At 30.7% G+C, this 23461-nt stretch overlaps 1 protein-coding gene across 1 annotated transcript; it reads right to left on the bottom strand.

The window, feature by feature from the left end:
• Nucleotides 1–4764: 4764 nt before the first annotated feature.
• Nucleotides 4765–11198, bottom strand: LOC125866394 (geraniol 8-hydroxylase-like). The gene is made up of 3 exons (XM_049546793.1): nt 10647–11198; nt 10049–10333; nt 4765–5404 (listed from the first exon to the last, which is right to left on the bottom strand). Exons 1-3 carry the CDS (start codon nt 11046–11048, stop codon nt 4799–4801), a joined length of 1293 nt encoding a protein of 430 aa, XP_049402750.1. The 5' UTR covers nt 11049–11198; the 3' UTR covers nt 4765–4798.
• Between the last annotated feature and the right edge of the window lie 12263 nt (nt 11199–23461).

Genomic DNA, 23461 nt, shown 5'->3' with positions numbered 1-23461 from the left:
TTTTAGGTGGGTAGAATAGAATGTTATTCTTTTATGTATTTTTTTTATTTGGGCTCGGTATTGGTTGGGCTATGCCCGAGGTAGTGTTTATTTTTTTATTTTTAGATTATTAATAAAATACCAAAATTTTCTTTAAAAAAAAAAGAAATCTATGAGATCTTTAGTTCATTACATCATATTAAACACAAAAGGGGGAAGTGCTTTTTATTAAAAGTTCTTTTCTCATCTAAACTTAACGTCAAAATTCTTAGCTAATTAAGAATGAAAATATATTATCTCATCCATCACAATCCTCATAGACAATCCATTTTGTGTGTGTTGTATAATAATTTGATAGATGCACAATTCTTCATCTGCATATATATATATATATATATATTGTTACTCCCCAATATACACGCAAGTGTACGTGGTCGCGCAAGTAATATAGATTCTTTAAAGAAACGAGTTATCGTTCCCAAGGGACTTATGATCGATTTATATCTAACACTCAATTCCACAAATAAAATAAAAGTAGCCTTTTCAAGAGTTGGTGATGGTTGTTTACTATTACTACGAATTATGCAATAACTAAAAGTAACTACTTGTGAATGACTTTAAGATGATGTTTCAAACAAGTAAAAGACAATTCCAGGGCTGCAGCATGCAACGAATCTCATGTATCATATTATCGACTTAGAACTAATTTTAGTTGTCAAGTTACTGGTTTACAGGGTTAATTGTATGAGTCGGGTTACACACCTCTAGTCTCCTACTCCAATTAGCTGTCTAATTACATCGTTGAGCAGGGATAAACAGACTAACTAGCAAGCATTTATATTTCATCCTGTTTCGTAACTAAGCGAGTTGTTCGTCCGGGTGTCACTCCTGAACACAAATCACCTCAACTTAATGGGTCGATCAAGCTCTCTATAATCTCTAGTCTATCTAATCCCTCCTCTCTCGATTTTAAGATTAGACAGTAGATTTATCTTATGGTGCACAAGAATAAAATACTAAAATAAGAATATAGAAGTAATTTATAATGACAACCAAGAACTAATTCATAAACCTTAAATATCCAACATTCGATTGGTAGCTACAACCCCAGAACTAGGGAGTTTAGCCACTCATGCTATTAGAAAACCACAAAATACTATTGTTCATGCGATTTTCGGAAAATAGAAGAGTTAGAAGATCAAAACCTATTACAAACGATGAAACTTACTCTTGCACACCAAAATAATGTCGAACCCCCACAAATTATCCCCAGAGGACTATTTATAGAAGTTAGGAAAATTAGAGCCTAAATCTACTTCAACAAGGAGTCTTTTTTAAATCAACTTTCTCTCAAACGTCCGCACAGCACTGGGGCATCGCGCCCTAATCGCGCTGCGCTGCCAGTGCGCCAAAATGCAGCCCTAGTAAACTGGGCCTTGGCGTGTCGTTATTGCGCCAATGATGTTGGGGCGCCGCGCCAGCTTGTGCTCCTGGCGTCACTTGTCATCTTCAACCCCTTAGGAACCCTGCAAAATTGCTAATTATGTATGTTAGTATGCAATCATCGCAATTCTTATGTTAGTTAGATTAGTGAATGTCTTTAAACTCCCGTTAAAAGATGGGTAATTTGTAGTAATTAGGCATATGAATATGCCCAAGATCACACACACACACATATATATATATAAAGGCATTTACTTTTATCACGATCCAAAAATGGACGTGATGACATTTGTCTATTCCCACCAAGGCATCTAAAGATGTGGTGCCACGAGATATTCGATTTGAGAGTACCTTCTCATTGGGGCATACCGGCAACCTTGTGGCTGAGAACTATCTGCTGCAGGAGTAATCCATCGAGCTGAATGCTTGGTTGAGTATTCTATCTCAATCCAACGAAACGAAAGAAATACGGAAAGATAAAGCAAGCCAAGATAAAAGTGAAAAACTTATTCATTCTATTATAACCCCAAAACTTGATTATCACGTGTACAAGCCACTAATACATAAAGTGCAGAGTTTAAATATAACTACAAGTCTCAATGTCTTTATTTGTCAAATAGAACAAAGCATAACATAAGAAACAACAAGGCCCGCCGGGATGACAAGAAACTTCCTCTCAAAGTCCTTTAACAAGCCTCAAAAATAGAAGAAGAAGAAGAAGAGAAATCACTCGGTGCCATGCTCAGAACCTAAACAAGTGTAGAAGCAAGGAGTAAGTATCAACCAACACGGTACTTATGAAGCAACCTAATAAACAAGAAAAAACTAGCTAGAAATCGAATACTCATTTCATCCCAACCGGACCTCCTCAAACTACAACTTGCAAAGAAATCAGTCCAACCTAACAGTTCACAAGGCTTAGCCACACAGTTTAGTAGTCACAGTTCAACAATCAACACGAATCAAGTATGTCAATCACAAGTAACAAATAGATCGATCAGAAGTAACAAGTATATCAATCACAAGTAACAAGTAGATCAATTACAATAGTCAACTCTTGTCGGAACCGTTTCCCTTTTGGCACAATTTCACTAGCCGGAATCATTTTCCACCGGCTTTATATCACATCACTAGCCGAAACCATTTCCCTTCTGCTTTATTTCATATCACTTGCTGGAATCATTTCCCTTCAACATCATATCACTAGCCGAAACCATTTTCCATCGGTTTTATATCACTTCACTAGCCGGAATCATTTCTCTTCGACTTTATATCACATGTCTCATCACGATGTACAACAATCAATTAAAATAAGCAATTTCACCTCATAAGGAAGAGACAACAACTCAAGCAATAGGGGTCACAACAAGGAAATTCACAAAGCATAATGATCAACCGTTGTCTTTTAATTAATCCCTTTTTAGTTCATTAAGATTAATCAAGTGGAACAATGAATCCATCATCTCATTCTCATTACTCTCTAACACAGACAATGAAGAGAAATACATGATTCTACTAGATTTACAAAGTTTAAGAGATCATTTGCCTTAATTCAATCAAATAGTCAATACAAGACTTGAGTCTTCCCCTTCCGAACAACGTCCAAAGCCACACAATCTATTTCAATCAAGTAACCACAATAAGATTTGGGAAACAATAATACCCACATCCTATACTTTGAAAAATTGGTCAATCAACTCAAAAATCCAATTCCGAAGATGAGGTTTGAATATGAAAATCTTTACTTGAAGAAATTACCCAAGACATTTGGAACTCATTGGTGAAAATCATTTTGAAAAATGAATTGAAATCAATTCACAATCTCCATTTCAGTTTAGAACTTAAGTTTTTGAAAAACCTTGTCATTTGCCAATCAATATCCTAAGTATTGATGTTAAAATCCATAAATAATCAAAGGGAATAAAGTTTTAGGGTCACAAAAGCTTACTCAAAAGATTTAGCGCAACAAATCTCTTCAAAATTGCCTCCAAGGATTACACCAAGCTCAAAAATGGAAAATTGGGCTAAAACCTTGAAATGGGTAGGTCTAAAACCCTCTCTGATGTCGCAAAAGCAGATCCAAGTGCACTTAAGCGGTTATCTAAAGCAAACCCCAAAAAGTGGTGCCTCTCGCAATAGCGAAGCCTCATTCGCTTCTGCGAACTTAGCTTAAGCGAACAAGTCTTCCCAAAAACGAGGTCTGTAGGCTCAGCAAAATAAACACAACCAAACATAAATCATTGAAGGGACCCTTGAGATTCGTTCGAAACCCCGTGCACTTAAACCATCTATGAAAATCGACTATACTCAATGTTTCAGACTCAATGGAACTGTCGAAACACGAATCTGAGGTCTCCTTGACCCAAAACTTGTGATAGTCACAAGAAACTAACATAATGCCTAAAAAGGTTAAAACAAGCTCGGGACCTCTAAAAAATTAACCAAGACTTCACCTAAGCATAAAATTATCCCCCAAATCCAACGAAACTCTCGAACTCCTATCCGAGCATCTAAATCCCGAATGCTGATCAAAGTCAATCCAAAGGCTAAATTTCCACAGTTTTCTAACTTAGGATCTCAAATCCTCAAAAAGACTGATTTGAATCTAAAACCGACGACTCTCTTAGACCAGATTCCACATTCTAGGACTGATAGAATCGATAAAATTTCATTCCGACACTTGAAACTCCAAAAGACTCCAAAAACCACTTTTAAGCAACTTAACCTTTCAAAATCACAAACTTACCAAATTCTCAACTTTTAACTCAAAGTTCGAAATCAACTTTTCAAACTCAATATAAAAGACTCGGGGTCGAAATCGGGAGGGGTAAAATGATAAATTCACGAAACTTTTTAAAAATGATCGACTGGGTCATTACATGTAAAAAACCAACAAAATGTTGTTTTACTTTTTTTTATCACCAAACTATTCACAAAAAGTCAAAAACAACTCCAATTTGTAGTCATAACCAAACATTATTAATTTCCAAATATCATTTTTCGTTTTAAAAACAAAATATATATTTTTCAATTTGACAAGGAAACATGATCAAAAGCTTTCCACGAACAAAGGAAGAAATAATATGCTAGAAATGAAAGATAACCTAAGGAGACGAATATATGTCCCCATTTGAAAAATTAAATGTCAAGTGGACAATCAATTAAACTCTATATAGTCGCTTTTCTCCAAATTTCGTGAATTAACGGACAAGGTGTTTATTAAAAAAATGACACTTTCCAGTGCAAAAGAGAACCAAAAAATGTAAAACATACAAAATTTATTTTGTTTTGAAAAGGAAAAGGACCAAAAATAATAAACCTGAAAAACCAACAGTAGGAAATCTTACGTGCACTCAATTATTACATTGTACAAACATCAAAGAGGAGATGGGATAACTCGCAAAGGATGAACTTTGGATGAGATGAAACTAAATGTTTCCTCCATGTCTAAGTCTTTTGGCTCAATGTTTGCTTCAAGTTTCCAATTGAAGGAATTCAAGAGTGAACCCAACATTATTGGGACTAATCTCAATGCCAATGGTAAACCAGGACATATTCTTCGACCAGCACCAAAAGGAATCAATTCAAAATCTTGCCCTCGCATATCCACTTCTAAACTTTGGAATCTCTCGGGTTTAAATACCAAAGGATCCTTCCAAAAAGTAGGATCTCGGCCAATTGCCCACACATTAACTAGTACTAGTGAGCCCTTCGAGATGATATAGTTACACAGTTCAACATCTTGCTCCACTTTTCGGGGTATTAAAAATGGAGTTGGTGGGTGCAGTCTTAAGGTTTCTTTGACAATGAATTGCAAGTAAGGGAGTTTAGGAATATTTGATTCTTCTACTGGTTTTCCTTTTCCAACGACTTCTACAAGCTCAACTTGGACTTTCTTCATAATTTCTGGTTGTCTTAGTATTTCTGCCATTGCCCATTCTAATGTGGTTGTTGGTGAATCAGTACCACCAAAAAATAAGTCCTGTAATATTTAATAATTCTCTTAAAGTATAAATTAGGGGTATAGGCAGATTGACATGAATTTGAACGAGTTAAAATAGATTAAGATGATAAATATATGAGCCAATAATTTTTCTAAATATTATTTGGATTGAAATATATGGGGTTAAAATGAACTAAATAAATGGAAAGATTCATAAATACTTGTGAAAGCATAAAATATTCCATAATCTACAATTATTAACTAAAAATCACATAATACAATTATATTAACTAATAAATTACATAATCTACAATTATTAACTAATAAATTACATAATCTACAATTCATTCCTTCAAATTCATTCCCCCTCTTGTGAATTGGAGTTAATATCTTAAAAGGTCACTCAACTTAGAGAATTTATCTAGTAAAGTCATTAAACTTTATTTTATATCAATAAAATCACTCAACTCATGCATTTGTATCAATAAAATCACTCAACATATGTATTTGTATAAATAAAATCAATCAACTAAATTGGACAAAATTGAAAATTATTTTTATACCATGAAACATAAATCCCATAAGTAAATAAAATTAAATAAAACTCATTAAGAAATTTTATGGACAAATTTAATTAGTGAAATAAATACTCTTATGGCATTTCAATAAATAAATATAAAATAATATCATATGAAATTTCCTGCTATACAATTATCATTTATAGCGAAAAAAGTTAAGTACCTATCATTTTCCATGAAATTAAAGTGTTCCACAAATATTTTTATAGAAAAAACATTAAAAACGAAACAAAATGGAAGTTCAATACTCACTTTTTTTTTTTGGAAAATACTCACCAATGCGATGCATTCTGAAATTCGCCGTAAACAGAGCATAATTTTTTTTTAAACATTCTCACAACTTTCTGAAAATAGAAAAATAAAAACTCGTAGACAGAAGTAGAAAAATAAAGTTAAATTTTGTGACCTTCGAGTTTTCGTCGTGAATTTGTTTTGAGTATCAGTGTATATTTGTTTATTGTAATGTAATATCATAAGAGTATTTGTTTAACTAATTAAGTTTGTCTTTAAATTTTTTTGTATTGAGTTTTAAATTTTTTATTTATTGTGGAGTTTATTTTTACATGTTATAAAAAGTAATTTAATGATAAATTTAGTTGAGTGATTTTATTGATATAAATACACAAATTAAGTGATTTTATTGATACAAAACAAAGTTCAATGACTTTACTAGCTAAATTCTCTAAGTTGAGTGACATTTTAAGATATTAACTCTGTAAATTGTGATACTCTCGTCTCTCGATGGTAATACTCTATTTTTTCTCTCTTTGGTTTCATATACTTTAAAAACTACAGTAAATCTACAATAGGGTTGGTACCGTGGCTGGCAACCCTTCAAATAAAATCAAAATAGTTATTTTAAATATATAAATTGATCCCATTTACTATCACGTTTGCTCTGTTCATGGTTCATTAATTAGCAATTCAATTCTATTCTCTTTTTCAATGGTTACTAATACAGGTCAAGTATGATACACACGGAAAAGTTTAGTGGGTCGATGAACTTCTTAGGTCTATCAATGTTGTCCTAACAACTACTTTCAGAAAATACTTTAACCTTGACATTTTTAAAATTCAAATATTTTAAATAATGAATCCTTTAAATATTTTACTTCAAGGATCAAAACCACACATTTTCCATAATTTAAAGTTCAATGTGTACAATGGAAAGAAAAGGATTACTCTAGAAGAGGTATTTTCTTTACTAGTCTTCTATACTATAGGAATAAATTGTTTTGACTTTAAATAATTTATTAGTTTGAAAGAGGGAAAAACGTTTTCCTTAAAAGGAGAAAGAAAAGAACATTTTGTTGTTGATTGCATTTTAACTTCTCTTAATGATGTTTAGCGGTTGTTAATTGTCATTGCCGAGGATAATGACTGATAATGTTTTCTCTTTCAAACTCTTCTTTTTTTTGCTGAAAAGTATAAATAGGGGTGGTGGTTCTTAAGAAAGGATCATCATTTTCTAAAAAAAACACTTACCCACATTAGACTTGATTGAGAGAATTAGTTAGGAAATAGCATAAAATTGCAACCCTAGATTCATTGTTCTTAAACGAGTTTTATAAAAGTTTCAACATGTTATAAGTTATCCTCTCAATTCATTTAGATTATGTAGTTTAGTTATTAGGTAAGATTTTTGATCTTGAATAATGCTTTCGATGTGCATATTCTAACACTGCATATTCTATCAATTCTCATAGTCCCATATGACTTTTCATAATTAACTCGATCCCTTAACCTTAGAAAAATAATAGGGATAGATGTGACATTCAATGAATCTTTCTAATGGCTCACACTCATAAGAAGGATGGAGGGTAAATTTATACTAAATCTCATAGTTTAAGGGTATTTTAGGCCCTTTTCCATTAAAATAATTTGAAATTAATTAATATATGGACTTGTATGATTGGTCTGATTTTGGGTTCCATGGTAAATTAAAAATAGAAAAAGATCAATCCTCTACTATCTACGCTCACCTCCCCCCACCCCACCCCACCCTCACTTCCTCTCTCTTCCACTTTTTTTTTCTTCTTGGATCTTGTCCACCATTTTAAATTTTAAATTTTCTCAATTAATAACAAATTAAAGGGAGAAAAAAGTAGAAACATAACAACGACATTCATTTACAAATTATTAGTTCATAGAAGATGATTAATTAAACAACTATGTACGTACTGCAATTTTTCTTTTGTGTATATCCAATATAGTTTTTATCATTTATTTGAGAAGAGCTTAAATTTGAACCAATCAGATTAGCCAACATAATAATACATATTTAATAATTTTACTTTAGGGGAGCCGTTAAAAATAAGAGCAAATATGAGCCAAATATTTATATCTAGAGTATTCAGGAGCCAAAATATTAAAGTCAAGAGTATTTGAAGGCCCAAAATGTGGATGAAAGATTATTTTGTACCAATTAAATAGTTGAGGGACAAGTTAGGTCCTTCTCCCTGATAAATTTTGGCATTGCCTAAGTTTGATTAGTGTGTGCAGTACTAAGTAAATACCTTGCTAGGGTTGAGGGCAGGAGAGAGAGATGTTTCAATTGATAAAGATAATTCAAAGTCAAGGTAAATAGTTGCTGTTTATTTCTTGAATTTTGTGAATTTTAGCTATACTAGTTCTCCTAGTAGGTTTGGGAAACTCATTGTTTTCTTATAGGTTTAAGAAATTCTTTACTCTTATAGGTTTGAGAAAGCCATTTTCATGTAGGTTTAGGAATAATTGGGACTTGTAAATAAGGGTTATAATTATAAATTCTTTGTATTATTCTTCTTATTTATAATGCACAACTCTATATATCTACTTTTGTCCTAAGGAAGTTGGCCCGACTAAATCTCGTTAAATTCTTATGTTATTTCTTCTTTTCTATTTGTGGTAGTTAACCCTTGATCTTCTACCACACAGTTAGCCAGTTCAATTAGCAACACAAATCCTAGTGTATTCTCGATTATTATTTTCTTCTTCTTTCTTACTTCATGGACAATTTAAATCAAAATAATGAGACAGGGAGGCGTGTTGGGTATGTAGCAAGAGTTAATGAAAAATGGAGGGAGGAACTTGAAAAAGTTGGGAACTTGAAAAGTTGAGAACTTGAAAAGTCCTCTTATGCTTTATTGAAAAGACATTTGTCCCTCATCGGTGGTGGAAAGAAAAATAGGAGAGTTTAAATATAGAAACGCTCCTATTAGTTGTTAAAAGGGTTGGAAAGAGGGACCCCCTCGCGCCGTCGTCGTCGCTCGCTCGATTTCGACTTTGAAAAAATGATCGATAGATTATTTTTTGGACAAAGTTTGTTTTAATTATTTTAGTTAATTAATTATTTAATTAATTAAATTAAATTAAATGGCCAACGTTTTAATTAGTTAATTAACCGATTCAATTAATTAGTTAATTGACCCGACCCGACTTGGATCCACGCGCGACCCGTTTTATTTAAATCTTTCCCGTTTTTATTTAAATTTCCCACAGTTGAAAGTGATTGTTCTGAAAGGTTGCAACTTTCAGAAACAACCATGGCCGTTTGAAAGGTTGCAAACTTTCATGAATGGTTGGGTGGATTCTGAAAGGATTGCAACCTTTCGGAACCAGTTTCTCTTGCCTATAAATACATTGATTCTTCAGATTTATTCCTTACGAATTTTTCTGATTTCTTCTTCTTCTTCTGCACAAAATTTCTTCGTGTACTTTACTGTTGTTGAGTGGTTCGTTGACACCAGAGTTTTGGGTATCAATACACTGGTGATTGAGACCATTCTATCCTGGGAGGACATATTCCAAATCAAACCTCAGATACTAGAGGGGAATAATTTCCTTAAGGGGACACTGTGCATTCAGTGGGCTTGGTCTTTTTTCTGATTCTGTTTTTCCAGATTGTGGTACGTTTTTTACAGATTTTAGTTTTGTCAATTTATTTATGTTCATCTATTCTTACTGGTTTATTAAACTTTGGTTACTTCGTGTTTCTGCAATACTTATTGGAATCAGTAATTCTGGGTTTTTTTTTAAACACAGATTGCTAACAAGGCGGAGATGGGGGTGAAGGAAATGTTGAAAATTTTCTAAAATTTAAAGGATAAAATAGAAGAGCACGAACCAGGAGCAGTGATTTTATATGATTGTGATCTATCTCTTTGGGATTTTCTGCACTGAGGTTGAGTAATACTTCCAAAACATCATTCTTTTCACCGTGGCTGCTTTGTTTTTCCTCTAATCGTTCATTGATCAAATCACCTAAAAGTTTAAACAACTTACCAAAATGGATATTTGTGCGATACCTTATTTTTTGAAGATCAAACTTTTCAAGTATAGGGAAATAATCCGCTAGGTTAATCTTCCCAGCCTCTTCCATGATGCCCCAAATCATATCCTTCAACTCAACCTTTAAAATTATGAAGGGTCAAAACAGGACATTTGATATACTTCTTCTATTCTAATTTATATCACTTTTTTTTAGTCAATCTAAAAAAAAATGAAATATTAACTTTGAAATATGAATTTTACTCATAATAAAATGATTTAAAGTCACACAAATATCTATCACTTATTTTAGAATACAAGTTTCAAAAGTCTTTATTTCTTTTTTAAACTTTGTATCAAGTCAAACTAACTCATATAAAATGAGACGCATGGAGTACCGTTTGGTATACAAAAAACCATAACAAGGTATGCACAATCATGTTATTTAGTTTTACCTTTGAATCCGAAAAGGGGTCAGCCAAGTCCTTGGAGAAAAGGGTGTTGCACATCAAATTGAAATTAGTCCTGAAAACAACTTGACATATATCGAAAGCTTTACCTTGTTGACTACATTTTGCACAATAAGCAATCAACTCTTTCACCTTTTGAGACCTTAGAAGTTCATTCACATCAAGCCTATTGGATGAGAAGATATTTGTGTTCAAGATTTTCCGAAGCGTTCGCCATTGAGGACAAACAGGAAGACATGCCACAGAAAATTTGCAATGGTTATGTGCTTGAAGGGCATTAGTGATAAATCTAGTGGAAAAGGCTAAGTCTTGCTTTTGAAGGACTTGTTTTGCCATGGTTGATGAAGAAATGACCACTAGTGTTTTTTGTCCTATTTTTAAACTCATAATTGGACCATATATTTGTGCAAGATTGACTAGTGATCTATGAGGTTTTGTACCTAACAAATGAAAATTTCCAATAATTGGCCATGGTGATGGACCTGGTGGGAATTTTTTGTTGCCTCTATTGCATATTTTTGCTATAATAATGTAAAAAAAGCTCAAGGTCAAAGTTGATCCAAGCGCAACTGTATAGTTATCCATTTTTGATAATCCTTCAACTTTGATACTATTCACAAAGTTGATGTGTAAGAAATTTGCATCTATATCAATGGGGAATGCACATTTATATAGAGGAAAGACATAGAGTAGTATCTGAATTTGTGTAGAATTTTTTAAAAAAAAAACATCTTAATTATGCGGGTGTTTTATTGCCTACTTAAATAATTTGGAAATGATACTATTATATTGCGTTTCAATTACTTTCAAATTTTAAAAAGCAAGTATTATCACACACCAATCATTATGTGACACATATTAATTTGACTTATTCCCTCCATGGAGTAATTGAATTGTTGAGACATTTTTCACTTTTCAAATTAACTTAATTGTTCAGTTTTCAAGACTACATTTAGAATGTTCTTCCAATTTTACCCTTCATTAGTTAGTATTGAAATTAGTGATTGATTAATATTTAGTTATTTTAATCATAAATTTGACAATAATTAATAAGGGAAAAAATGGAAAACTATGTTCAATTTATGTCTTGATCTACTTTTCTTAAAGGGAGTGAAACACCTCAAAAATTCAATTAATATGAAATGGAGGAAGTATAATATATATTTTTTTATTTTAGGTTTTTCTTTATTTTTTTCTCATTTACTTCTAATTTTTTTTTTACTTTAATTTTGAATTCTCCTTAAATTTCACTTCACCTCCCACCCCACGTTCAAGCTGACCCCACCCCCATTTTCTTTCTTTCTTCTTCGCCTCTCATCCGCACCCCACATTCAAGCTGAGCTCCTCTCCCATTTTCATTTTTTTTTCTTCTTTAGCCAACTTCCTTTTTTTCGGTAATTTTTTTTTAAAATCATACTATTTTCTAGACTTTGTTGAGTTATTGATAACAAAATTAATTATTTTTCTAAGAAATTTTAAAATTTTAAAGGTATCATCAATTAATTTAACTTGTTTTCATATAACTTTCAAAATTAAAAATGATAAATTTGAAAGAATAAATGAATTCTCCAAAAATAAGAATAGCTTGATTGAAATTCAAATAAAATAAGTAAATGATACCTTATAATCATCTTGAAATCTAATGGGTTTATCAAAATTTTCAAAATGTAAAAAATTATTTATATAAAGTTTTAAAATTGAAGAGAGTTAAACTAATACTCCTGTCTCTAATTACTTGTTGACTTTTGAATTGACACACATATTAAGAAAACAATGATTGTCATAGTGAATTTACCATTTTACCCTTATTAATTATGAAATTGATGAATTAAAATTTTAAGATTTTCAAGAAGTTCTACATTTTTCAAAGTAATTAATTGAGGGTATAATAGGTAAAAAATTGTCTTTTCTTGATTTGTCAAAATGGACAAGTAATTATGATAACTAAAAAAAAGTGAACAAGTAATTAGAGACAGAGAGAGGTGTAATAAAAGAGGGAGGGTGGACATGTGGTAAAAATTGTGACATTGAAATTAAATGAGGAGGTTCAATAGAGATGACAGTGAACTTTGAAGAAAAAAATAGAAAGAGAAACAAAAAATAATACTCGTAAGAAAAAATAAAGTTAAAATTATAAGAAAAATAAGAAAATATATTTTAGAACAAAATATTTATTAAAATAAAATTATATTCATTATTTTACGTTGTTGACACCCTTCTTTATCACCGAGAAATACAACACGTTGGAATTGTACGACTAGCAGAAAATTTTTATTATGGATGAGGCACAACTTACACTACTTGTATGAGGGATTACTTTATTATTAGGTTTAAGTCATCTGCGACCCCTTAAAATTGTCCGCATATTTCACTTGAACACCTTATCTTAGGCTTGTTCCAATTGAACACCTTTTTTAGTAAAAAAAAAATACATATTGAACAAATTTTAACAATCAACTAAAAATAGAAATGATGTGTTATGCACTTGCGGCTGATGTGGCATTGTAACTAATAAAAAAAAAGACATGTGGCATTGTCCCATAATAACAATTTAAAAATAAATTAGAAATTAAAATAAAATAAAAAAGTATGTTTTCAGCCCCAAAAAAAAAACCTTTCTTCCTCTTTTTTCTTCATTGCCAGAACAACCCACCCACCCCCGACTTTTGTCCTTCCCTATTGTTTTTTTTGCCTCTGCACACGCACAGTGATCGACAACTAAAATTGTGTACACTCCGATAACCATCCTTATTCCACCTTTTTTCCTTTCCATTCTTAATTATAAAAGAAAACAACTTCAGATTTGTATTAGTTTTGTCGGAAAAAATGAAGTTTGATCAGCATTGTTTTTTACTCAATTTGATTTTATTTTTGAGAAATTCTCTTCACAACTCAAATTAAAATCTTTAACAGTAAACTCTTTTGATCTTTTTGTGTTTTTACTGGTTATTTATTTTATTGATGTTTTTTCGATGAAGTGAACAACGATGATGATATTGATGATAGCGGAATGATGCTAGAAAGAATGAATGAATGAATGAAGGATTATATGGGAAAGGAGCGTGTGGAGAGATGGTAGCAAAGGAATTTGGTCGATGAGGTTCAAGTAATTTTGAATTGAGAATTTCAATTGGGGAAGATGAGTTGGAGAAGACAACTGGGTTTTTTTTTAAAAAAATAATTTTTGTTCAGATTATGAATTTTCTTATGTTGATATGTCCATTTTTTATTGGTCAGCAAAAAAAAATTTGGCTTCACGTGCGTACTTATAATTACATGTCATCAAAAAGTATTTAATAGGTACATGTTTTGAACGGTAGAGGTGTTCAATAGGAACAACCTTTAGTTGAGATGTTTAAATGAAATATGCAGACAACTTTAAGGAGCCGCAGATGCCTTAAGCCTTATTATTATTATATTTGAACTCGTGGGACCTATACTTTGTTTTTTATCTTTGCCTCCTATTTCTCTTTCTTGTTTTTCTCTTTGCTTTTTTTTTTTTTTTTTTTTTTTATCATTTTCTGTTTTTTTTTTTGGTTCGTAAATTTATTTTGAAACCAATTTAATTACTCTCTCATTTTGTACATATGAAAATAATTTTTTTACCTATTTGTTTTAACCGATTTTTTATTTTTATTTTTATCATTAAAATAAAAAAGAATTGTGAAACACTTGTTATTAAACTAAACATTAAAAAATATTTGACATTTGTCCATAGAATTTAATATGTATTTTTTTTTACTGTATTTGAATTATATGGAGCAAAATTTGAAAATAAAATTATGTTTTATTATAAATAAAAGAATATTTGAAATAATATTCATGTTTGAATGTACTTAAATATAATATCAAAAGTGAAAAATGAGTTTAAAAACAGATTATACTAACATGTTTTTTAAATTTGAAATATACCTTCAAGTTGAAAAGTTGTATTTCAAATTTTCATGATCAAACATCAATTTTCAAATAAAGTAAAAAATAAGTTTTAGATAAATTTTAAAAGTAGAAGTTAAAATGATACGAAATATGAATGTGGAAATTTTTAAAGTACTATAAATGAAAAATGAGAGAAAAGAAATAGAATATTGTAAAACTAAAGTAAAACAAGACAAGAAATATAAAAGATGATAGCAATAGAAATAGTAAAACAAGAGATGAGAGCTTTTCTTATTATTCCAAGTCTTCAAGTGTATACAATATGAACTCTTGCCTCTATTTATAGTGTAACATAGAGGCATACAAAAGGTTAGTCATAAACATGACATTAACATGAATATAATGGAGGAGGTTATGAAAGTGAAAGGTTACAAGAATAATGGTGTTATAAAGTTGGAGGGTATGGAGGTTATGGTTATCTTCATAATGGAGGAAAGTAATGGAGATAATGGGTGAGAGTAACTTCTTGGTGTAGTGGACATCCACACTATAATATTTTATAACACTCCCCCTTGGATGTCCATAGATAATATGCCTCGTTAAAACCTTACTAGGAAAAAACTCCGTGGGAAAAAATTCTAGTGAAGGAAAAAGAGTACACATATCTTTTAATACGCTTTGAATGTTGCCTCGTTAAAAACCTTACCAGGAAAACTAATTGGGATAAAACCATGGTTAAGGAAAAGAGTACAACACATATTTTTCTCCCCCTGATAAAAACTTTAGTTGATATCTCGGAGACGATGCATTCCAATCTTATATCACAACTTCTCAAATATTGATGTTGGCAATCCTTAGTGAATAAGTTTACAAGATTATCACTTGAACGAGCCTTTGAACGTCTATGTCACCATTTTGTTGAAGATCATGTGTGAAAAAGACTTTTGATGAAATATGCTTTGTCCGATCTCCTTTGATTGTATCTTCCCTTCAATTGAGCTATATATTATTTTCTTATATGGTGGCTGGAATATCATTTGCCAAAGGAAAATCACATATTTTCTGAATATGATAGATTATGATTCCAACCAAACACACTCCCGACTTACTTCATAGATCAATAATATTTCTGCATGCTTTGAAGGAGTGGTTACCAATGTTTGATTCTTTGAATGCCAAGATATTGTTGTGTCTCCTTATGTAAATAAACAGTCAATTTGCTATCGAGCTTTATGCAGATCAAATAAATATCCTTTATCTACATAATCAATTCATTTCTGACTCGAGGATTGATCATTTCAATTTTATTGAAGCTCGTCTTCTCTTCTGAAAGAAAGTCACACATCTTCTATGCATTGAGTCACTTGATTTGTTAGTTTCTTGTCATAACTTGAATGATAATATGACAATCTTTTCACATAACTTTCGTTATGTATATCAAATAATCTTCTAGCATTTGCATAACCAGCAATCTGTAAGTACACCAATTGCACTAATACATGTCATTTTAAATCATTTTCATGAGGTTGAAAAGATTCTTTCTCTGTGTTAAGCAATCTCAGAACCATTGGATACTCAATGGAATTGTTTTAAGACCTTTTAAATCCTTCAAGAATTTTCATATAACCTTCATCGTCTAGTTAGACATGATAATCAGTTATTATACATATTCAAGTATTTTATCTATTGCCAGACTGAAATAAGTCTCATTACATCCACCACTGGAGAACATATCTCCATTTAATAATGTCAGGACTTCTGCGAAAACCCTTTATGCCTCGAGGCACAAACAATACTTTATATCTTACGGTTATACTTTCGCACAATGATTCATTTGTACCCCACTAACATATATTTTGATCTATGAACTATAAGTTCAAAAATATCACTTTTCTAAGTGAAACAAAATATACTTGAATAGTACATTTTATTTGGCCAATCATTTATCTGTCCACATTATATGACAGATTCGAATTTAAGATCCTCATAACCACTTATAGAATTGAGTGTTACTTCATATCAAAGATACCGTCGATGGTCATTTGACTTGATTCCAATATGACATAACTTATCGAGATCTCTTCATTTTTCATCATTTTCAGGTATCTGAACCTTTGCCAAGGTTTTATGAAGTGTTATGTCATAGTGCTCTTTCAAAGCACTTACCTCATTATCATGACCATTTTGATAATTTGCTCCTCTCCTTTCTCAATGAGTTTTACATTTGGAATCAATTGGTCTATCACACTTCTGGCGTACCATAGACTCTGTCCTTCAAGGACTATTTATTGGAGCATTTGCAGCTTAATTAAAATATTAGGTCGGCAAATACATCTGGCAAATTATTTGCAACATTATGCAAATGAATTATCTCTTGAACTTCAAGTTCACATTTTTTTTTAACGAGGATCTAGATAATTCACCCCACACATAATTTCAGCTGCTAAACATATCTCCCCCTAATGTTAGGAAATCTAACATTCACCCCCAATCTCATTTGGGGATCCATCTTTGTGCGTGGTGGAGCAATAAAATCATATGTGCACACATCAAATTTTTTTAGATGGAAATTATTTGGTTCCTGACTCTGAACCAATTGTGATGGGAGAACCTTGTTGGTTTGATGCATACACGTTAAATAAACTCATCTCATACCAAATTATATTTGAGAGATTTGTTCTCATAATCATTGGTCTAGCTATAATTGGAGGCATACAATTTCTGCTAAACCAACCAACATTATCAACATAATTTTATAGTTTGGAACTGTGCTCTTAATTTAACAATTCGAGCAAACAACCTTACAGAAACCAATTTGTAAGTTGACATAAATGCACATGTGACCATACCATAGATGCATCTATTAAATCGTAATAGTGAACGGTCCACATGGCAAGTGAACGGGCCCATATTCACCTTTCTATATGTTCCAAATAATTTCAGGGGATACAATCCCAACCATAGTTGATACAATGATCATTTTATCATGAGAACAAGCAACACAATAGAATTCTTGAAGAATCTTTTATTTCTTCAAACATATAGTCACATGAATTCTCAATTTCTTTTGCATCACATTTGAATCGGAATGGCCAACCGATTATGCCAACTGATATTTATTCTAGTAAACTTCTAGTTTACTTTTGCATGTGATTCCTTCATCATGCCCATATTTTTATTCAACAAACAAGAGAAAAGTGGGCAACCTTTTATGTAAATATTCATAACCCGCTTTGATTGTAGTAATTTGAAGATATTTAATCTTTCAATAATTTACAGTCTCAATATAACAATTTTTCTTTTCAATTCCTCTGAAACTTAAAAAGTTTCGTTTGAGACTTACTACAACCTCAATATTATGAACTATTTCATTTTCTGGATAGTAACAAATTAGTCCTTCCGAAACTTTCAATTAATTTTGTGTAATGCCAAAAATTTCACAACACCATTCTTATGGTGACCATCTCCTTCAAAGAGAAAATTATTATTATTGTCATGGTTAAAATTATTACTGCAAGACTTATTTCTTGATAACCAATGACAAATTTGTGTTGCCACACAATAACATTTATTTTGGTCATCACCATAACCTTTATAGAAAAGAATTATTTCTTTCTTTTTGTCCTCCAATAGTTCATAATAAAACATTCCACAATATTTGTGTAGTACTCAAAGTATATGACCAAAATGACCATTTATGTCAAAATATATATTTTCTTTCAATATCTCAAACCTCCCGTAGAGGTGAGATGTGGCAATTATCCAACCATACATGAACATGTCCTTATCCATATGAACACAAGTCACATTCTCTTCAAGAAATGAGCATAACCATTTTGTACATGTTCCATAAGTTTTTATTAGAAACTCATTGTCATGCTTTGGCATTATCAAATTTATGAGACTCACCTCAACATCACTTTAAGGGGTCAAATGTACCAAATGTACTACCACTTTGTATTCATTTATTTTGATGGAGGATTTACAAAACTTTTCAAATTGGCTTGCATCAACAACAATGTGCCCAATATCTTTTCATACCACTTTGATGGATAAAAATTACATTCACATTTGAATGACCATCTTAATAAACAATGTGCCCAATAACCTTTCATACCACAATGATGACCATTAACATTTTACCACACCCATATTCATACATTCAACCACTTGTCATTTTTCAGACATAATACGCACTGCTACCACATTCACATTAGAGAATGGAACAAAATAATTGGGCAAATTTCATGACTTTCAGTCAAAAGTATACAACTTTAGGTTAGTCATCATCATATCATCATTATAGTGTATTAGGACTTAAACCCAATGTCTTACCCATATAAAGACGCCTTTGGTCATAAATCAATGGGACTTGAACCCAACTTCTTATTATCATGGAGCACCAAGACTTTACTCGATGTCTTACCCACTCGGTGCGGTGAAACTTGAATTCACCGTCTTACCCTCAATCAATGTCTTAATAAACCAAATGCATTACCAATAAAATAAATATTGAATACCATAAATATAATTTGAATTTGACTTAAAATTGAGTTATAATGAACAAAACTAATTAATTAGAACAACATGTTGGAATCATGTAAAAGTCCCAAGTTAAAATGAATTAAAACCTTTTAACATTCCTTCTCAATATTGTTACGAAGATTTAACATAATTTACTAACCATTTTAAAATAACCACAAAACAAACTTTGTTAGTACAAATAATATTAATAACTCAACAAGTAAATGTTTAGATAAAAAAAAATAAAGAAGTACAAAAGTAACCAATAATGATAATCCAATCAATATGTATATGCCACATAACTCAATAACTTATCTTTTAATAAAACAAGATCATAAAGAACAATTTCTTTACAAATTTTTAACTTACAAAACTAATTTTACTATTTAAATATATAAGTGATCAAATTAAAAGTTTGCTCAAAGTAAAAGCAACCTGCTGGACTCATATGATTTTGAGATGGTAAGAAAACTAATGATGCATAATCAAAAGTAAAATATAAAATAAGTTTCACATGCAAAAGAAAGTATATAGGTGGAAAAAGAAATGCACATTAACAATTATATTAATCATTCACCTTGTTCACAAGTAAAATATAAAATAGATTCCACAATAATTTACCTTGTTTCCGAGAGAAAAATAAACACAATTAATTTACCTTCTTTTATTTACTTTGCTTCAATCCTGCAATGGTAGAACATTCGTGCTGATAACGTGTTGTAAAACTAAAGTAAAACAAGACAAGAAATATAAAAGATGATAGCAATAGAAATAGTAAAACAAGAGATGAGAGCTTTTCTTATTATTCCAAGTCTTCAAGTGTATACAATATGAACCCTTGCCTCTATTTATAGTGTAACATAGAGGCATACAAAAGGTTAGTCATAAACATGACATTAACATGAATATAATGGAGGAGGTTATGAAAGTGAAAGGTTACAAGAATAATGGTGTTATAAAGTTGGAGGTTATGGAGGTTATGGTTATCTTCATAATGGAGGAAAGTAATGGAGATAATGGGTGAGAGTAACTTCTTGGTGTAGTGGACATCAACACTATAATATTTTATAACATAGAAATAATTTTAGTGATCAATTTTTATGACATAAGTGATCATTTAATGAATTAACTTGAACTTTTGTATGCTCATGCCTTTTTTATTTTTAACGATAAAATAATGTTTTTTTTAAAAAAAAATCAGTTAAAACAATTAGGTAAAAAAAATATTTTCATATGCACAAAATGAGAGAGTAATTAAATCGGTTTTCAAAATAAATTTAAGAAAAGAAAACCAGAAAATGAGAAAAAAGGGAAAGAAGAAAAACAAGAAAGAGAAATAGGAGGCAAAGAAGAAAAACAAAATGTAGGTCCCACGAGTTTAAATATAATAATAATAAAGTAATCTCTCATACAACTAGTAAGTTGTGCCTCGTCCATAATAAAAAAATTCAGCTACTGCAACATTAGATAAGTTCTTCCGTCAAATATTAGATAAATATGTTCATTTAATAGTAAATTCTTTGCATAAATATAAATTATAAAACTATCCTTTTCAAGTCTTGTGTAATTGGTGCTAAAAATATATTTTTAGCGGTATTAACATTTTTTGCAAATGACTTTAAAATATATATTAACCGTGGATTTAGTAACAATTAACTAATGTCAATAAAAAATGTATTACTCTTTGTTAATGAGTATATTTATTATCATTAAAAGTTATTTTTAATTTGTTGTAACAATATGTGGCTGCACCAACAAGGGTTGTGGTGAAGTGGTAAGTACTCCTTCATCGTTAACCAAGAGATCTCGGGTTCGAGCCTCCTTGGGTACGGAGTCACCTTTGTTGGGAGCGCTTTACCTTTCAATGTGAAACTTTTCGGTGCAAATCCAAATTTAATCCAGTTCTAATGTAGCTACCAAACACTGAATGGAAAAAAAAAATGTAGTTGCAGCTTAACCCCGTACCTTGTGAAGGTACTAATAAATGAGCAAGGGACCATTATAATTAGCTTACCCAAAATATCTTTTCAGCTTATGAATTGATTTATTTAAGGTATTTTAAAGTAATTTTGTACTCCCTCGATCAATTTATTTTTAGTTGTCATGATTTTCTTTATTAGAATTAAACGATAAAAACTTTGACTAACATTATTCGATATATTTTTTTCATCATAAAAACTTTGAACCAATCTAGGTTCGATGCAGAGGATAATATGAATCAGGTAACATATTAATATATAACTTGTCTGAACCGAACCTTGATTGGCAAGTATTTATTCTAACTTGGAGTTCATGAATTAATTCAGTCAATAATTAAACAAAACTGAATAAAAGAGGACAAACTCATAATATATAAGAAAGAAACTAGAGGCGTAAAAAATGAGTCCAACTATAAGTAAATAAACTGCTCATAATTTTAAGGGTTGGGTTTAAGATAATTTGAATTGGGTTCAATCTCAATCCATCAAGTCTTAACCCATTTTAAGAGAATCAATTGAGCCCAATTTAATCTCCAATTTCAATCCGTTTTAAGACTCTTTATTTTCATTGATGTAATGTATGTTACTATTAAAAGGTATGAACTACTATCTATTTTATATCTTTTAGGATTTATCTATCTATTTGTAACTTTTTTTTTAAATTTTCGTGAGTTGAAACTCAAATGGTGGTTATAAAACTTAAATAACAATATATTAAAATTATTGAAATTAAGCGGGTCAATTGGGCTGGTCAAGACCCAACCCGCTTTTAAGCCTATTTGAGCCCAAAGTAAACTTGAACGGGTCAGAATCCAATCCAATTTTAATTTCAGCCCATTTAAATATCTTTAGTTTCAACTCAATTCACTCATTTGACATCTCTAAAAGAAACCATTACTATGGCAAGAAGGAGTAATTGCATTAAGAACAAACGGCATTGGTATTGGTGATATTAAGACAAGCTTAAGTCAAGAACTCGACCTAATGCCTAGAATCTGTCATTGGTACTTGCGATTAATTGCCTGCTCAGTTGCGGAGGGATCAACAAGTAGGATATCATATCCTTCTAATTAATGATATATTTTTATTGTTTAGTGGTACATATATATATACCATACTTACAAGGCGGCTCAAATCCGTTGGTGGCCTAATGCCAAAATTAAATTAGAGGCCTTAAAAAAAATTAAAAAATTATAAATTTAAAATATAAATTATCAATAGAACAAGTAAATTCTTAAACTTTGAATAAGAGAGATAGAAAAAATAGAAGATAGGAAGAGAGGAGGATAGAATATATAAAAATAAAATTAAAAAAAGAATAAGATAAAAAAAAAGAGATAACTTGAACATTAAAAAAAAAAGTACACAACTTTTTATTGAAAAGGTAAAAAGTAATTGTCATATCTATCACTTCATTAATGCCATTTGCATTTGTTGTCTTAGTTCTAATTTTTTTTTTTTTGATTTAATCCTATCTAATTAACTAAAAAATAGGGCCCCCTAAAATTAGGGGCCTAATGCCAATGACTTTTTTTTAAGAAAAAATTACTTGGATGGACGCCTTTTAATAAATAATTACTGATTTTAGCGATACTTTTCATTTATTACCATTTATAGCAATATATAACAATAATATGTTAAATCTGCAATATGTATTAAAAGTGAATTAAGTATGCAATATATATGTATTATAACTGTTTTTAAAAAATATATTATGCTTGTTTGGTAAGAAGTTGACACATTGTATTAAAAGTGTATTAAAATGTGTGATAAATGTATTATCCATCAATAAAACTTGTATTATATGTGAATAATAATTTGTTCTTTGTAATATGTATTAAAACTGTATTATAAATGTATTAAAAGTGATCAAGTGAAAAAAAAAATGTTATTGCTATAAATGGTAAATATTTTTTTATTATAGTATATTTATGTAAGTTCCCCTTTTTTTAACCCTTACCAGCCGCCCTGCACACGTATATATTTGTTTTTTAGGAATATCACTATCTAGGTAATTAATGGTATCTCCCTACCATATTTGTCAACTAGCTACTACATATCTTTATGAATCTTTTTCAAATCTCCTATAATCCTTTTTCATGTACGGACTATAGCTAAATATATGTGTAGTTCCTTAAATTTATCAGATAATTTTATTTAAATATTTAAATTACGGGAAAGGGCCTAGCTACTACATATTCCTGAAGTATAGAAAAAGGTCTAAAAATACCCTTCATCTATTTTTTAGTCTAAAAACACCTTTCTATTCATCTTTTTGATCTAAAATTACCCTTTCATCTATCTTTTTGCTCACTTATACCCTTGCAACTAACAACCCTCTCTCTATCTTTTTAAATACTTATTATGTGTCATTTTCTTATTGAATGAAATAAAAATCCACCTTTATTATTTTTTCCCATA

Source organism: Solanum stenotomum, chromosome 5 (assembly GCF_019186545.1).
Source record: "Solanum stenotomum isolate F172 chromosome 5, ASM1918654v1, whole genome shotgun sequence".
In the NCBI taxonomy this organism is placed as follows: domain Eukaryota; kingdom Viridiplantae; phylum Streptophyta; class Magnoliopsida; order Solanales; family Solanaceae; genus Solanum; species Solanum stenotomum.
The sequence above is the reverse complement of the archived record's forward strand: the minus strand, read 5'-3'. Positions and strand labels throughout refer to the sequence as shown.

Excerpts from the sequence above, each read along its gene's own strand:
- LOC125866394 (XM_049546793.1), bottom strand. The coding sequence starts at position 11,048 with ATGAGTTTAAAAATAGGACAAAAAACACTAGTGGTCATTTCTTCATCA. Across the intron at positions 10,334-10,646 it reads ACCCCTTTTCGGATTCAAAG|GTTGAGTTGAAGGATATGAT; the intron begins GTAAAACTAAAT and ends ATAATTTTAAAG. Across the intron at positions 5,405-10,048 it reads ATATAAAATCACTGCTCCTG|GACTTATTTTTTGGTGGTAC; the intron begins GTTCGTGCTCTT and ends TAAATATTACAG.